General features: G+C 46.9%; 1 protein-coding gene across 1 annotated transcript in view; it reads right to left on the bottom strand.

The window, feature by feature from the left end:
* LOC117883075 (coagulation factor IX-like) overlaps nt 1–16,941 on the bottom strand; it is a 21,467-nt gene extending 4,526 nt beyond the window's left edge. Inside the window, 9 exon segments of the mRNA XM_034782041.1 lie at nt 914–1,031; nt 6,562–7,164; nt 7,166–7,302; nt 7,979–8,113; nt 9,857–9,970; nt 10,140–10,164; nt 13,853–14,013; nt 15,919–16,038; nt 16,760–16,941. Coding sequence (XP_034637932.1) covers nt 914–1,031; nt 6,562–7,164; nt 7,166–7,302; nt 7,979–8,113; nt 9,857–9,970; nt 10,140–10,164; nt 13,853–14,013; nt 15,919–15,997 — 1,372 coding nt within the window. The 5' untranslated portion in view covers nt 15,998–16,038; nt 16,760–16,941.

Below are 16,941 nucleotides of genomic sequence, written 5' to 3'. Positions count from 1 at the left end.
TTATATAGGAAGAATTGAGGCACAGCATAGATTAAGTCAGGGGTTCTCAAACTTCATTGCACTGTGACTCCCTTTTAACAACAACAATTACTACACGACCCCAGGAGGGGGGACTGAAGCCTGAGCCTACCCTAGCCCCCTCTACCCTGGGTGAGGGGAGGGAGGGGGACAAAGCCAAAGCCCAAGGGCTCCAGCCCCAGGCCTGTAACCTGACCTCCACCACCTAGGGCTTCAGTCCCAGGCCCCAGCAAATCTAAACCAGCCCTGGCAACCCCATTAAAACAGTTTGAGAACCCCTGGATTAAGTGACTTGCCCAAGAAGTCTTTGGCAAAGCTGGGAATTAAACCCAAGTTTCACCTGTCCAAATCCAGTGCCTCAACTACAGGCTATTTTCTTCCTCATCATCCAGTTCCCCCATTCCTCCTAAAGGAAATTAGAATCCTGCATACAGTTGCTAAGTAAGTTCTGCTGATTCAGTGAGGCAGATGTGACTTGTTACTTTCACCATGATAGACCATAAGAGAAACTAGCATGTTCTGCTCAGAGGGAACTAGGTGCACACACTAGATGGTCCTGCAGGAAACCCTACAAACAGCCAAACTTGGGCTGAGGTTTGTTTTATCATCAGTGGCTCTGTTAACCACAGGTTTGCCCTGTCAGCTATCTGTGGAAACCTGAAGCTGAAAGTAGCTCAATTCCTGCTAGCCAGTTCCATTACCATGGTCACAACAGAGCCTGCGTTTGCAGGGCTGGGAGTTAGAAAAAAATTCTTTCTATTTATAAACTGAGCAGTGAGAGTCAAGGAACTGGAACACCCCCGATGCCTTTCTAGTCACTTTTCAGAGCAGACTCATGTTTTCATAGTGTCTCCGGGACTAGCGTAGAGACTTTTCCAGTTGCGAGTTCACTCACCTACAGTAACATGATGTGGCTTGACAATCTCAAGGCAGTGGGCAGCAGTGACCACCCAGCGGCTGCTGATTAAACTCCCTCCACAGAAACCATAATCTCTGCTATTTCGGATAAGTACCTACAGTGAAAAAACAAGAGCAAGAACACACTCAACAGGACTTATTTAAATGTACTGTAGTAGTTCCCTAGAAAATACTATTAATTTTATGATACCAAGGATGAAAATGATTAGGACTAAATCCCAAATACTACACAGGTGTTCAGAATTAATCAGTGTGATATCACTAGGGTGGACGGGTCTAAGGCGTGTAATTATGGACAATGATAAGATTGTAAGAACAGAACAGAATAATCACCAGACCAGGATAGAAATTCAAGCAGAAGGCGATAACCAAAGTGGAGATGTCAGTCTTGTAGGGAAAACAAATCTAATGTGAGCTCCAGTACTGGCTGCAAAGCTTTGGGAGATGCTAGAACAAAAGAAAGCAAGGTCAGTGCCAAGAGACTATGATAGCCAAACAGTGCCTAGTTTTAAAAATGCTGTATATGATGCTGCACAAGAAGAGCGAAAGTTAAGGGCCAAGACAAGAAACAGAACTATTAGAAATAATGAAGAGGAACTGATCCTGAGCACCTGCAATTTTAGGTCAGTGGGAATTGGAGCTACTGAGCCAGCATCTCACAGGTCTCCAGATTTATAAAGTTGTGCAAAACCACACACACAGAAAGGGCAAGGAAAAATGATATTGGACGTCAGGGTGAGCTGTAAAGGGTAAAAGTGTGTGTGGGGAGGGGAGGGGGCGGATATCTCCCCAGGCCCCTCTTTTTAATATTAGATGTTCAGGTGTTGTCTACCCTGAATGGAGTGCTGGCTTTGCTAAAGAATCAACACCATAAACACTTTAATTAAAAGGACTGAGAAAGATCAAAACACACATTCCCTGAAATTGCTAATAAGTCCTTCACCAAAGCTAAAGGAAACCAGACTTGATATTCCTCATATTTTTAAAGTTAAAATTAAAGAGGCGATGGGGAAGAAATGACTTTTTTTGGGGGGAAAACAACAAACTTTCATGCCCTTTTTAAATACAGTATCGTAAAGAAATCAAAAAGGGAACAAGCTATAAAATACAGCGGTACTACACGGTCAAGGCATAGCTATGTGTGAACAAGTTTAAAGATGAGCATTAAACCTGAATGTTTGGTATTTCAGGACTTTTGTGAGCTTGATGCTTATAAATTTCAGCCCTGATTCTGAACTCTTTTACGGTGCTTTGGAACAGGAGTAATGTCACACAAGTCACTGGAGTTACATCTGTGTAAAAGAGCCGAGTCTCGGGCCCAGTTATTGTACTGTTAAAATATAAAGTAAAATGTGAACACAAAAGTGGCAAAGGACAATGAAGCAAGGGATGGCACTACCTTGGATTCTGTATTAGACCCGGGAGGGAAATTATTCACAAAGGGGTCAAAAGAAAGCAAAGGTACAATATTGTAAAGATAGACCACTATAACAATGGTGTGCATTCAGAACAAGGCAAGTTGCAGCTCACTAAATATAGAGCAGTCAATTGAGTATTAAAAGTAGGAAAAAATCTTTAGCCATCAACTAATGAAGAGAATACAAAATTTCTGGACTTCCCGCATTGATTTAGATGTAACTTTTCACTCATGGATCAATGAGCCATCATATATGACTTTATTTTGCTGGGATTTTCAAAGGAGCCTAAGAGAGTTAGGCAACCTTTAGCCCATATGTGACTCCCACTGAAGTCAATTTTTATTGGCTTTAATGGGAGCTGGAGGAAGCCCTTAAATGAGAGTAGAAAGAAGTATGTTAAATCACATGTACCTAACTAATCGAGAGGTACTTCAGCTTGACAAAGTGGGTGAAGCGATCAGGTTGGCAGTAGAAAGGTAGATAAGGAAATACAAATGAAACGCTTCATCTCATCTGTAACGTATCGCCAGACACCTTCAAAGGGAAACTCGCTTGACTAATCTATTGCTCTGAAAATAATAAGGGATCCAGAAGAACTTCAGATGACATTGTCACCTTGCCAAAAACACCTGAAAGTTCTAAAAGCAGTGTGAACACGTAAAATAAGAAATACAGATGAAGAAGGCCAAACTCATTTTAATTACAGGTTTCAGAGTAGCAGCCGTGTTAGTCTGTATCCGCAAAAAGAACAGGAATACTTGTGGCACCTTAGAGACTAACAGATTTATTAGAGCATAAGCTTTCGTGGGCTACAGCCCACTTCTTCGGATGCATAAGAACATAAGAACATAAGAAAGGCTGTACCGGGTCAGACCAAAGGTCCATCTAGCCCAGTATCCTGTCTACCGACAGTGGCCAATGCCAGGTGCCCCAGAGGGAGTGAACCTAACAGGCAATGATCAAGTGATCTCTCTCCTGCCATCCATCTCCATCCTCTGTCAGACAGAGGCTAGGGACACCATTCCTTACCCATCCTGGCTAATAGCCATTAATGGACTTAACCACCATGAATTTATCCTGTTCTCTTTTAAACTCTGTTATAGTCTTAGCCTTCACAACCTTCTCAGGTAAGGAGTTCCACAAGTTGACGGTGCGCTGCATGAAGAAGAACTTCCTTTTATTTGTTTTAAACCTGCTGCCTATTAATTTCATTTGATGACCCCTAGTTCTTGTATTATGGGAATAAGTAAATAACTTTTCCTTATCCACTTTCTCCACATCACTCATGATTTTATATACCTCTATCATATCCCCTCTTAGTCTCCTCTTTTCCAAGCTGAAGAGTACTAGCCTCTTTAATCTCTCCTCATATGAGACCCGTTCTAAACCCTTAATCATTTTAGTTGCCCTTTTCTGAACCTTTTCTAGTGCCAGTATAAATGCATAGAATGGAACATATATTGAGGAGATATATATACACATACAGAGAGCATGAAAAGGTGGGAGTTGTCTTACCAATTCTGAGAGGCCAATTAAGTAAGAGAAAAAAATTTTTGAAGTGATAATCAAGATAGCCCGGTACAGACAGTTTGATAAGAAGTGTGAGAATACTTACAAGGGGAGATAGATTCAATGTTTGTAATGGCTCAGCCATTCCCAGTCCCTATTCAAGCCTAAGTTGATTGTATCTAGTTTGCATGTCAATTCCAGCTCAGCAGTTTCTCATTGGAGTCTGTTTTTGAAGCTTTTCTTTTGCAAAATTGCCACCCGCAGGTCTGTCATTGAATGACCAGACAGGTTGAAGTGTTCTCCTACGGGTTTTTGAGTTTTATGATTCCTGATGTCAGATTTGTGTCCATTAATTCTTTTGCGTAGAAACTGTCCGGTTTGGCCAATGTACATGGCAGAGGAGCATTGCTGGCACATAATGGCATATAGCACATTGGTAGATGACAGACCTGCAGGTGGCATTGAATAAGGACTGGGAATGGCTGAGTCATTACAAACATTGAATCTATCTCCCCTTGTAAGTATTCTCACACTTACTTATCAAACTGTCTGTACTGGGCTATCTTGATCATCACTTCAAAAGTTTTTTTCTCTTACTTAATTGGCCTCTCAGAGTTGGTAAGACAACTCCCACCTTTTCATGCTCTCTGTATGTGTATATTTATCTCCTCAATATGTGTTCTATTCTATGCATCCGAAGAAGTGGGCTGTAGCCCACGAAAGCTTATGCTCTAATAAATTTGTTAGTCTCTAAGGTGCCACAAGTACTCCTGTTCTTTTAATTACAGATATGGCCAAAATCACACTGGATAGGAAAGGCTTAGGAGTCTTGTTCCCTGGGCTCACTGCCACATGCTGTTATAAGATAGGAAAATGAAATAAAGAGAAGCATCATGAGTGAATATAAAGGTCTGTGAAAAGCTCAGTATCTAAACAGTAAGTGCCTTTTCTGCTGATGAGAGACGGTATTTGAAACCATGATCCTATCAGGCAGGATGCATGGAAGAGAAACACAGCCACATACCAAGCAGATGATGCCGAAGTTAAAATCTGAACAGTGATTCATGAAAATATTTGCCACTGACCATTGGGTAAGTAAGTAAACTAAGGTAAAGGACATGTTGTTAGACTGACGATGATTGGTTCGCTGTACTGCAAGAAAAGGAGTTATAATAGACTATATTTAGGATCCCATGTACACCAATGAATGAGGTACAGTAACTCCTCACTTAACATTGTCCCGGTTAACATTGTTACTTTGCTAATCTATTAGGGAACAGGCTCATTTAAAGTTGCGCAATGATCCCTTATAACGTCGTTTGGCAGCTGCCTGCTTTGTCCACTGTTTGCAGGATTCTCTGGAAGAACAGCCCCTCGTTGTGGGGATTAGAACCGGGGAGGCTGCCAGCCCCCCCTCCCATCAGCTCCCCTGAATTCCCTGTAAGGTATGTGGCTCGGCAGTTGCCCAGCAGCAGTTCAGATGGACCTTCCCCCACTGCTGTGCTGTTCCTGACCTGCCCTCTGCCTTGGAGCTGCTCCCGGGAGCTTCCTGCTTGCTGGGGAAGGGAAGGAGAGGGTTGCTGATATCAGGATGTCCCCCTGCTCCTGCCCCCCACTCCGTACCCCCTCTCCACAAAGTGGAGGACGGGGACAGGGCTTGGGGACAGAACGGAGGGAGCTTGCTGGAAGGGGGGAGGGATAGCTCAGTGGTTTGAGCATTAGCCTGCTAAACCCAGGGTTGTGAGTTCAATCCTTGAGGGGGCCTTTTAGGGATTTGGGGATTTAGTTGGGAATTGGTCCTGCTTTGAGCAGGGGGTTGGACTAGATGACCTCCTGAGGTCCCTTCCAACCCTGATATTCTAAGCTGTTGCTTCCTGTCAAAACTAGCTGATCTGCTTAAAAGGGCAATGTACTTGAAGTGGCATCAGCGTACTTAAAGGGGCAATGCACATCTCTCTCTCTCACTCATGCATGCACCCCCAGTACTTTGGAAAGTCAGCATCTGTGCAGCCGTGCATGTGCTGTCAGGAGGTGGGTTGTGTGCTCCAGCTGGATAGCGTGGGCTCATCATCATGTTCAGTTTTTGCAGGGAAGTGTTTGCAGCTACTGACCTGCATCTATTGTGTTTCCTCCCTCCTGCCTCAGTCCATGCTGCCTTGTAGAGTGTGAGGCTACATTAACAACAGCATACTAAACCTTGAGGGCTCAGCTGAGTACTAGTTCATCATTCAGCAGCAAGGCATTCCCTGAGAAATATCCCACCCTCTGACTCCACCACCCCAACCAAGCTTCACAATCATTCATTGCTGTGTACAATATTAAACTGTTTGTTTAAAACTTATATTGCATATGTATATAATGTCTTTTGTCTGGTGAAAATTTTTTCCCTGGAACTTAAACCGCCCCCCACATTTACATTAGTTCTTATGGGGAAATTGGATTTGCTTAACATCGTTTCACATAAAGTTGCATTTTTCAGGAACACAACTACAATGTTAAGTGAGGAGTTACTGTAACTACAGTGTGGGCCACCAAAAAAGAAGCTTCAGAGATACACTGAGGATCTACATGGTACTGTTTGGCCCTGAACAGGGATACTTGGCAATACCTTAATGAGGTCCTGGCTGTGGCACAGAGTGAGCAGTGATAAGGGAAGGAGATGCCGTGTTCGTGACTCAATATGCAAGAGAAATGTTACCTGCCAGGGACAGTGGCCACGACGGCAGAAAGATCCCCCAGTGATCCTGGTATCATCATACTCTGCAGTTTGGTAGACATTTGTCCAGCTGTGTAGATCTCCATCTGTCAGATTTCCTTCAGCTTCGGTCTGATTGAGGCCGTCGTGCACATTCTGCCCCTCTGCTGACGTATTGAGTTCGGGGTCGCCCCCCTCCACCGACCCATTGAGCCCAGGGGCGCCCCCCTCTGCCATCCCACTGAGCGCAGGGGCACGCCCCTCTGCTGTTTCATTGAGTTTTGGGGTGCCTCTCTCTGCCATCCAGTTGAGCCCAGGGGTGCCACCCTCTGCTGACCCATTGAGCCTGAGGGTCTCCCCCTCTGCTGACCCATTGAGCCTGGGGGTCTCCCCCTCTGCTGACTCATTGAGCCCAGGGCCAGAACCCCTCTCCGCTGACTCATTGAGCCCGAGGGCGCCCCCCTCCACTGACTCATTGAGCCCAGGGGTGCCCCTGTCTGCTGACTCATTGAGCCCAGGGGCGGTGCCCCCCTCTGCCATCCAGTTGAGCCCGAGGGCGCCCCCCTCCACTGACTCATTGAACCCAGGAGTGCCCCCTTCCACCGACTCATTGAGCCCGGGGGCACCCCTCTTCACCTTCCCGTTGAGCCTGGGGGCCCCCCCCCTCTGCCATCCCATTGAGCCCAGGGGCAACTTCCTCCAAAGCACGCATGGATCTTTTAATCAGCCCACAGGGAAACTGAGCTGAAAAATAAGAAAAACAGCCTTTGGGTTTAAGTGTCAAGTTTTGATCCCTAAACTAATTCTGCTCCTCTTCAGCTGTCTGAAGATGAACCATTGACCACCCATTAATCCTTCCCATCATCCAAATGCAAGTGAAGAGACGTACAATGGGTATCAACTCCTGATAGATCAAACACATTGCCTCCACTGGTTCCTAGGCTCTAGGAACCCTGTTACTCATGCCAAGTGCTTTTACTCATTGTACTGTGAGCAGCTGTGTCTGGTACCTCCCCAGGCTCCCTGTCTGGTCACCGAGTCAGCAGTGTACTCCCTGCACTACACAGTGTGGAGTAATCTCCTTTTCCTTTGCCCAGGAATTCCTCCCTGCTGAAATAATGTTGGCAGAGCCTGAAAGTCCTAGAGGGATATTTGGGCTTCGAGATCAGAGTTTGCCTTCAGTAAAGGGAGTGGAATAAACACAGTGGAGAAAAAGCCAGATTTTCCAGGCTTGCTGGTGTTTCCATTGGTAAATGAGTATACTTCAATTCTACATCACAGCAACCAGTTTTTCCCATAGATTCATTGGTGCATGTGACAGTCCAAGGGCAAGTGGGCAACCCAATGAAGAGGGAAGGGCAGTGGCTGTAAACCTGTCCTGCTCTTCACTCTAAGTAACCCAGAGTCCCAGAGCCATTACCTGATTGCGTACACCTCTTTCCATCATCACCCAGGGCATAACCCTCCGCACAGGAGCACACCACACGAAGGGAGTGTGCGGTGTCTTGGCAATACTGCCAGCAGCCGCCGTTCTTGTACCAGCATTCAAACTTCTCTGCAGGGGAAAGACATTGAATCATTTTGCTTATTGTTAGGAAAGGGCCCAGTAGCACATTAGTTTCTCAGCAGCAGGGCTGTAACAAACAAATGGAGCCAATGGCAGAGAAGAAATACATCTCTATGCTATTTGATCTACTGCTTTGGAGGCCAGAAGTAAAACCACATCCCACAATTTAACTGAATGGCCAAGATTTATGTGACTTTGACACACACTGTCTTAATCCTTTCCATCCCCTTGCTCATTTATTATTTGTATTACAGTAATATCTAGACACTGCAAGAGGATTGGGGCCCCACTGTGCTAGGTGTTATCCTGACAGAGTGAGAGGCAGGGCTGGATTAATGCAGGGGCTTTAGGGGCTGCAGACCAGGGCCTCAGGCTAAGAGGGACCTGCGGGCCAGATGCGGCCTGCTGTTTCTTTTCATCTGGCTCACGGTAAGTCTCTGTGCTGTGGGCCGGACACCAGTCCCTGAGCCTCGGTGCACCCCCCAAGGCTGAAGCCGCAAGCACCAGCTCGCCAAGGTGCTCCTGTGGCCCCTAGGTGAAGGGCATTCAGGGAATCTCTGCATGCTGCCCCCAGCACCAGCTCCACAGCTCTCATTGGCGCAGAGCAGCCTGGCCCCTCTGCCTAGGGGCTGGACATGCCGGCCACCTCAGGGAGCAGAGCAACGCGGAGCCAGGGCAGGCATGGATACTGCCTTAGCCCTGCTGCACCGCCGACCAGGAGCCACCTGAAGTAAGTGCCTCCCGGCCAGAGGCTGCACCCCGCACTCCCTCCTGCATCCCAACCCCGTCCCATCCTTGGCCCCACCCCAGAGCCCAACTGCCCCATCTGGAGCTGCACCCCCTCCAGCAGCCCAATCCCCTGCCCCAGCCCTGAGCCCACTCTCTCACTCCAACACCCCAGCAGCCCCACAAAATCTAATAGCCCTAGGTGAGTTAATCCGGCCCTGCCCTGAAGAGCTTACAGTACTATCTATCTCCCTTCTGCAGTTAGTCTGTAAGCGCCTGGGGGTAGCGAAGATTCCTTCACTTGTTTCTGGGAGGTGCTGAACATATTGGTGCACTTGAAAAGATAATAAATAATAGCAACATTGCTGTAATGAGATGCATTTGGCAAACATAAGTGAATGAAACTTCACTGGGGAGATCATTATGGACAAAGAAAGAGTCACTTGTAATTTTTCTTAGTTCCCACTTCTAGTTATTCTGGGTAGTAACTTCCTGCCGTGTTCTTTCTTGCAGACTGTAGATGGTGTTTCAGAGGGGAAGGAATCAGAAGTTTGGTTTTTTTTAAAAGGGAATAGTGCCACCATTTTGTTCTAGAATGGTTCACTTACCATGAACTTAGCACATATGGTTTCTCCGTGTTTGTATTGCACACTGAGTGTTGGCTAGCGTGTCTGATTCACAGATTCATAGACTCTAGTACTGGAAGGGACCTCGAGAGGTCGAGTCCAGTTCCCTGCCCTCATGGGCATTTGATGATACATTTGATGAAGCTGATTACTAAGATAATGGAGCCCCAATCCATGCAGCTCTGTGATCACAGTATATGTTTCTGTGGTATTAGGGCACCGGAGGAGCTGTGTCTCAATCAGACCAGTGGAGTTAATAATAATGTCTTCTTTATAGGTGAAATTCAGCCCTGCTCAGACAGCCAGCATAAGTGCCTAGGGTGAATTTCAGCCTTTAACCTTTCTTCAAGAGAATGCCTGCGTGCATTTCCACACTCACCTATTTCACACTGCTTTCCTCCGAACAGTGGGGGACAGATACAGAAATAATCGTAGTGTTTCAGTTTGCAGACGCCACCGTTCTTACAGGGATTTTCTTTGCAGGGATTTAAATCTGTTTGGAAGAAGAGACGCACATTGTGCTACCTTGTCACATCACATACAGTTCTGTGATTTAGCAAAGGCCTGGCACAAGGAAGCTGACATGTATTCTGTCTGGGTCTTCTCTCCACACTGCCTCGTGGCAACCAACAACAGCATAAGAAAATCTCCCCAGCTCCTACCTTTGTAAACAAACCAAAACTCCATCTGCAAGAAATAATCACAAGAGAGGAAAACATTAGTTAATAGGGCAAGACACATTATCTACTGACAATAGGAAATAGGAAATAATGGTCCCTGTAGCATTTTTTCCTTAACTAATCTATATTGTGGCTGTGGGTTCACCCTTATGTAAGCGGGGGAATGGTCCCGCTATTGTGGGGAACTTTCCTGGCTTCTGCAATACCCCGGTGAAGTGGACTAGCGAAAGGATCTGAGTCCCCGCTCCCACTTCCTTTACCCAGAGGCCTCCCTGCCCTTGAGGGCTCCCCTTCCACTCTCCTGTCTGGCTGAGTCCTCGTAACCCCAACAAGGCTGGGCCCAGGATTCCTGGGGGGCTCGACCCCCAACCCTGCTGTGGTCACCTAGGACAGGGGCTAGGATGTCCCCACTCCGGGGTACTCTCTCTGCACTGGGCACCTCCCTGACCCACTGATTATTCCATACAATTTAAAGCAAATACAAGTTGTTTAATTAACAATTAATTTTAAAAAAGAATAAGGAAAAATGGGAAAGGTTAAAGGAAAACACATCACCCCGCTCTGTGGCAGGGAACATTACAAACAGTGTCTCTGGAACGTCAGGGCAGTTCAGTCGGGGTTATGATCCCCCTGCAAGTTTGGCCTGCAAGGCCTCTTGGCTGAGGCGTCTCCCTGTGCTGGGCCCACTGCCCAGGGTCCCCCTCACTCTCCCCAGCTGCTCACCACACTCGGACTGCACACGGCTCCGGACTGCCCCAGCCCCAGCTCCGGACTGCTCCAGCCCCGGCTCCAGCTCCACTCGGCCTCAGCACGGCTGCTGCTGCTGCTGCTGCTCTGCCTTCAGCTCCCTGGGCTGCTTCTCTGGCCTCTCTGGCTCTGGTTGCTGCAGCTCTGCCCCCAGCACAGCTCTGCTCTGCTCTGCAGGCTGCTTCTGTGACTCTGCTCCCAGCTCTGACCTGCTTCCTGGTTGCTTGTCTGGCCCCTCTGGCTCTGGTTGCTACAGCTCTGTTCCCAGGGCAGGGCTGCTCTCTCTGGGCTGTGCTCTGGCTTTGGGGCTGCAGCTCTGCTCCCAGCAGCTCAGCTCAGGCCCCTGCTCTCTCCTTAGCTCGGCCCCACTCTGTCTGACTCAGGCCATTCCAGTTCACACGGAGGACGGGACCCCCCCGGCCTCCTGACTCTCTGATTAGCCTGCCCGCCCTGTCAATCAGGCTGATCTGGAGCATTGGCCTCTCCCCATTGTTCCTGGGGATAGTCAGTCTCAGGCTCCTGATTTGCCATCGACCCTTCCCCTTTTAGTGCTGGGAGCTAGCCAACCAAAACACCCCCACTGAGTGTTAGTAAGGGGGCAACAGTCCCCTTACACTTAGCTGCTGAGAGCGCCTCTTTCGCTAGCCAGTTAATCACTGGGCCAAAGTGACAGTTAACTGGTTAAACTAGTAGCGAACCAGGTAGCGAGTGACAGATTATTTTTCTTGCTTTTGCTTTGGAAAATACAACATGGAAAGGCATAAGGATTTCCCCAAAGATTTTCCTTTTTTAACTTGCCAGTAGCCAAGAATCCTAATTCCTATGTTCAGAGACTGAAACTTCTGATCTTTTAGCCTCTTAATTTATCATCTGGGGCTCTCAAATAAGATTCTATTAAAGAGTTTAACAGGTAACCACCCAATCAGCTGGTTGTAGATAATTGTACTTCTCTTTGTTAAGTGCTAAGCTTGCCCATCTCCGGTCTTGACAGATCCTGTACCTCCTTTATATTGTTTCCTATATCTGGGGTGGTGAGGGGTCCCCAATCCCCGCAACTGAAGTAAGCTCGTGGGATCTCCAGAATCAGCAAGGACAGTATTGACATTGGCCAAGATTTTCAAAGTTGATTAGTAGTTTTGGGTACCCAACCTCAGGCACTTTAAAGGGACCCAATGTCCTGACAGTGCTCCACATCTACCCACTGAGAATCGCCCTTCAACATGTCTCAAGTGGGACAGCCAAAAAAATCACCCGTTGCCTTTGAAAATCTTGATTTCCTTCATGGCATGCTTCAGTAGCACTGAATTATTCAACCAGCTTTCTTGGCACCTTATTTGATGCTTTGCAATTCATCAGAAACCTGGAGTAAAAACTCATGTTCCTTAGAAATGGGGGAATAGGACATCATAGCCTGTCTGTGCTCTTTTGTTAAGGTTACATAATTTCTGGGTTGTTTGTTTTATGCTTAATTACATTTTTGGAATTAGCTAATAATAATGATCAAAATTATAATTTTTTTCTATCATTGGCATTCTGGTGGCCTTTGGCCTTGCGGTTTATCATATGTAGGGCCCAACCAAATTCACAGCCATGAAAAACGTGTCACAGACCGTGAAATCTGGTCTCCCATCGTGAAATCTGGTCTTTTGTGTGCTTTTACCTTATACTACACAGATTTCACGTGGGAGACTGGCATTTCTCAAATTGGGGTTCCTGACCCAAAAAGGAGTTGCAGGGGGGGTCACAAGGTTATTTTAGCAGGGGTCATGGTATTGCCACCCTTACTTCTGTGCTGCCTTCAGAGCTGGGCAGCTGGAGAGTGGCGGCTGCTGACTGAGGGCCCAGCTCTGCAGGCAGTAGCGCAGAAGTAAGGGTGGCAATACTAGACCATACATCCTTACTTCTGCGTTGCTGCTGGCGTCTGACTTGGGGGCCACCCAAGCGACTGGCTGCAGAGCCGCTCCAGGAGCAGCCGATGTTCTCCAGCTGCTCAGCTCTGAAGGCAGCGCTACTGCGAGCAGCAGCACAGAAGTAATAGCAGTACCACAACCCACCCCTACAATAACCTTGCAACCCCCCCACAACTCCTTTATGGGTTAGGACCCCTACAAATTACAACACTGTGAAATTTCAGATTAAGATAGCTGAAATCATGAAATTTATGATTTTTAAAATCCTATGACCGTAAAATTGACCAAAATGGACTGTGAATTTGGTAGAGCCCTAATCATATCTAAGGCTACGATTTAGTCATGGGTATTTCTAATAAAAGTCATGGACAGGTCACAGGCAATAAACAAAAATTCATGGCCTGTGACCTGTCCATGACATACTAGAAATACCCCTGACTAAATCTTTGGGGGGCCACTACTGGGGGGAGGGGTGCCCTGGGGGCCACTGCCAAGGGGGGGCAGCGGCACCAGCTGCCGGGGTCTGCTGAGCAGCAGCTGCTCTGGCCGCCCCAGGACAGATGCCAGGGGTTCCGGACAGTGGCTGCTCCAGCCGCCCCAAGGACTGCTGCTCGGGCAGCCCCTGGGGCCAGCCGCACTGGCCGCTGTTTGGGCGTTCTCTGGGGCCAGCTGCCTGTGGCCGCCCAAGCAGCGGCCAGTGCGGCTGGCCCCGGGGCCACTCCAGCAGCGGCTCTGGGGCGTCTGGCTGGGGGGCCGCCCAAGCGGCTGGCTGTGGAGCCGCTGCAGCAGCAGCTGGTGTGGCTGTCCCCGGGCCCACCTGAGCAGCTGGCCCCAGAGCTAGCTGCTTGGACGGCCCTTGGGTCAATCACACCGTCCGCTGCAGAAGTCATGGAGGTTGTGGAAAGTCAGAGAATCCGTAACTTCTGTGACCTCCTTGACAAACCCAGAGCCCTAATCATATCAATAGAAATCCTGGGTGAGAACACTCCCAACTGATCAGCTATTGCTTGCTGCTTTTTCTGAAGTGAAATGCCTCACCGTTTTCTCCTGCGATTGGAAAATCTCCTTTGCCTCCTCGAAGGAGCATGTTTCCTCAGTGCATTCTCTCTCCAAGTTCCCTGGGTGAATTTCCTCCAGGAACTGGTTAGCGCGTTTACGGATCTTCAGCACCTGGTGTGCTTCTTCTTTTCTCACAAACACTAGGAAAACAAAATTGGATCCGACCATTAATGCTGTCACAGGAAGCCAAAGCTTCATCTTTAGGATAGAAATGAGTCATTTATGCTTTAACTTGGCTAAATAACACAGTGGAGGAGACAACTTTCAAAAAATCAAAACAGACTTAAGGACAACTTTACTCAGTTTGTCTATGCCCCGACAAAGAGTCAATATTCCACTAGGCGGTGAGCAGCTGACTAGTATTTCAGTGGATTAAAAGAATACTTCATTTAAAAGGACCCAGCCTCAAAATTCATGAGGTTGGGTTAAAGTTCATTTATTTGTGCTAATGACCAGGCATAGTGTTCGGCAGGTCTCAGTTAATCAAGAACTTACTGTGTCCAAATGAAATAAATAAAACTTATCTAAATATTTTATGTCCAAAATATAAAAACAGAACGTTCAGTCTCTCTACTGTGTCACCTCAGAGATGAAGCCAAAACCCAGGACAAGAAAAACTCAGTAGAAATGAAAGAGAACACCCCGAATATATATCTCAATAAAGCATACCCATTTTCCCCTGTTATAATGCTTTTTGGCAGAATATTTCTTCCAGTGTAAAGCAACTTCGGACCAAAAAAAAAAAGCTTCTGATAGAACATAGCAGTGGAGGAAAGTCTACAATACGTCACCTCCATCTGCTTAGCTATTGCTTACAATCACCTTTGTGAGAACATCAGTGCCTATAGATAACACCCTAAAAGAAAACTGCTACCACTTAGCTTCATGCAGCATTGTGAAAAGTTCCCCACCTATCCTTTGCTTGGGCAGTGACATCACTCTCTCCCATTTTGGCTAAAACATTCTGTAGAGATTGTCAATTGCATGTCAAATGTTTGGTTTGGCATATCTGAATTTCACAGGGACTGTTGTCACTCTCCTGTTGAACAGTGGCCCTGGAGAAATGGGGGACCAATATCAGAGGTTGTTAAGCAGTTTTTAGTCTCCTATAGTTAAGCAATTGTATCACTGCACCTCTGCTGTGTGAGACAATACTGCAATTCCTGAGTCAGTAAATTACTAGCCCTGGGATCCCGGAACCCAATGAAAGAAATTAGATTGTTATTATTAGCTCATCTTAAAAGAAACCCCCAAAAACCATAGGAATCGTAATCAGCAGCTTCACTGGATGAGTGAAAGGGAACTTCCCGCTCACTGAGCCAGGAGGAGCTCTCCAAAGCTTGTCTCAGCTGGGAGTCTCTCTGGGATAAATTTTCAACCTGGCTGCCTGAAGTGAGCCACTTAAATACAATTTGAAGCATTTAAATGCTGATATATGCTCTGATCCTGCAATCAGATGCATGAGGCTTTTTGTTTCCTTTGCCATTCCAGTTGCAGGATTGGGTCCCTTGTCAGGAGGCACTGTGGGGTCCAGGGGATAGTGCGCTGGGCTGAGAGTCAGGAGACCTGAGTTCTGTTCCCAGCTGACTTGTGTATTTTGGCAGGTCACTTCATTTCTCATTACAGCTCTACAAAATGGGGTTAATGATACCTGCCTTTGTGAAGCGCTTTGTGGGCTATGTAGGAAAAGCACTACAGAACAGGAAAGTAGTAGTATTAGATCACCACAGGTTCCTAAAACACAGATTTAGGTGCCTCACTTTGATCATCCAAGTCTGAGAACGTGGCCCTCTGTGCACAACTCATTGGATCCTATAAGTCCAGCATCACAAGGAGGTTACTGGGCCTCAAGTAGGAAGCCCAGATATGGTGAGTTCATTAATAACTATGAATGAATTCTCATTTTTCTCCTGTGCATTTCAGGAAGTGCCTCTCGCCAGCTGAATCTTCAAGACGCTGTGCTCAGAAAATGGGTGCAGTGTAATTTTAAATGCAGGCTCTCGGTGTGAGAAAGTGAAGTTAAAATGTAGGTCAGAAGTCCCTACCTGAAAATGAAACTGACCAGCTGCTGTAGATGAAACACATTAGTAAGAGAAACGTCACAAGTAAGGAACCTCTAGCCATTTTCGTGGCCATGCAGAATCTTCTGGTTTACAGATGGTCCCCTGCTGGGAGAAAAGGAGAATGAAGTAGACAGATCCTGGACAAAAACAAGCAGAGATCAACACATAGTGAAAGAGAGAGAGAGGGAAAATGGACTCAAGGGAAAAAAGGAGGCAGCAATACAGAGAAAAACTAGGTTTTGTTAGTCTTAGTCATCTGACTCCATTTGTATTCTCTCTCCAAGTGACTGACGATGCACATTGTAATAGGAACCCAAATGCTCCGCTCACAAGGCAAAGTGTGCAGACTGACAGAACCCAGGGAAGTTGCAGAGGATAAAGAGCCTGAGCCAAGTCCATGGAAAGACACTGATTGACTTCAACAGGCTTTGGATCAGGCCCAAACTGAGCAGAAACCAGTTCTGACAGCCCTGTTTAAAGTCTATGGAGAACCTCACACCCAGATCTGGCTTACACATTGGCTAGTCGAGTCTGGTGTCTATTAGCTGCTGTTGAGCTCCTGATGGGCTTGTCAAGTGAGATCCAAATGCTAGACTTTTACACAGTGAGCCACCCGCCAATGCAAGTCCACAGGACAGCAACACACACCTGCCAGTAAGGGTTCTGAGAAGGAACGATGGGATCTCTTCACACAGTCATCAAACACTAGGGAACCTTGCGAGCGGGTCAGTGCAGACTGTTTTGGGACACCGACAGCCCCTTCTAAAAGCCAGGGCCCAGAATACATTCACATTTTGAAAGCACTGTAATTATAAACACTTACCGTTTTAGGGCACTAGAAGTAATATTTGGATGAACACCAAAGACAGAGATGAGGGCCTAGAGGTTGATCATTAACCTATCACAAATATTGACAGAGGAAGCAAAGCTCTTTTGAGTCCATGGAGCCAACCTGCACTCTAAAGCAAAAATGTTTTGTTCCATCTTTAAATCCTGTACTAAAGG

Source organism: Trachemys scripta, chromosome 9 (assembly GCF_013100865.1).
Source record: "Trachemys scripta elegans isolate TJP31775 chromosome 9, CAS_Tse_1.0, whole genome shotgun sequence".
Classification (NCBI taxonomy): domain Eukaryota; kingdom Metazoa; phylum Chordata; order Testudines; family Emydidae; genus Trachemys; species Trachemys scripta.
This window is presented reverse-complemented; position numbering and strand designations above follow the sequence as displayed.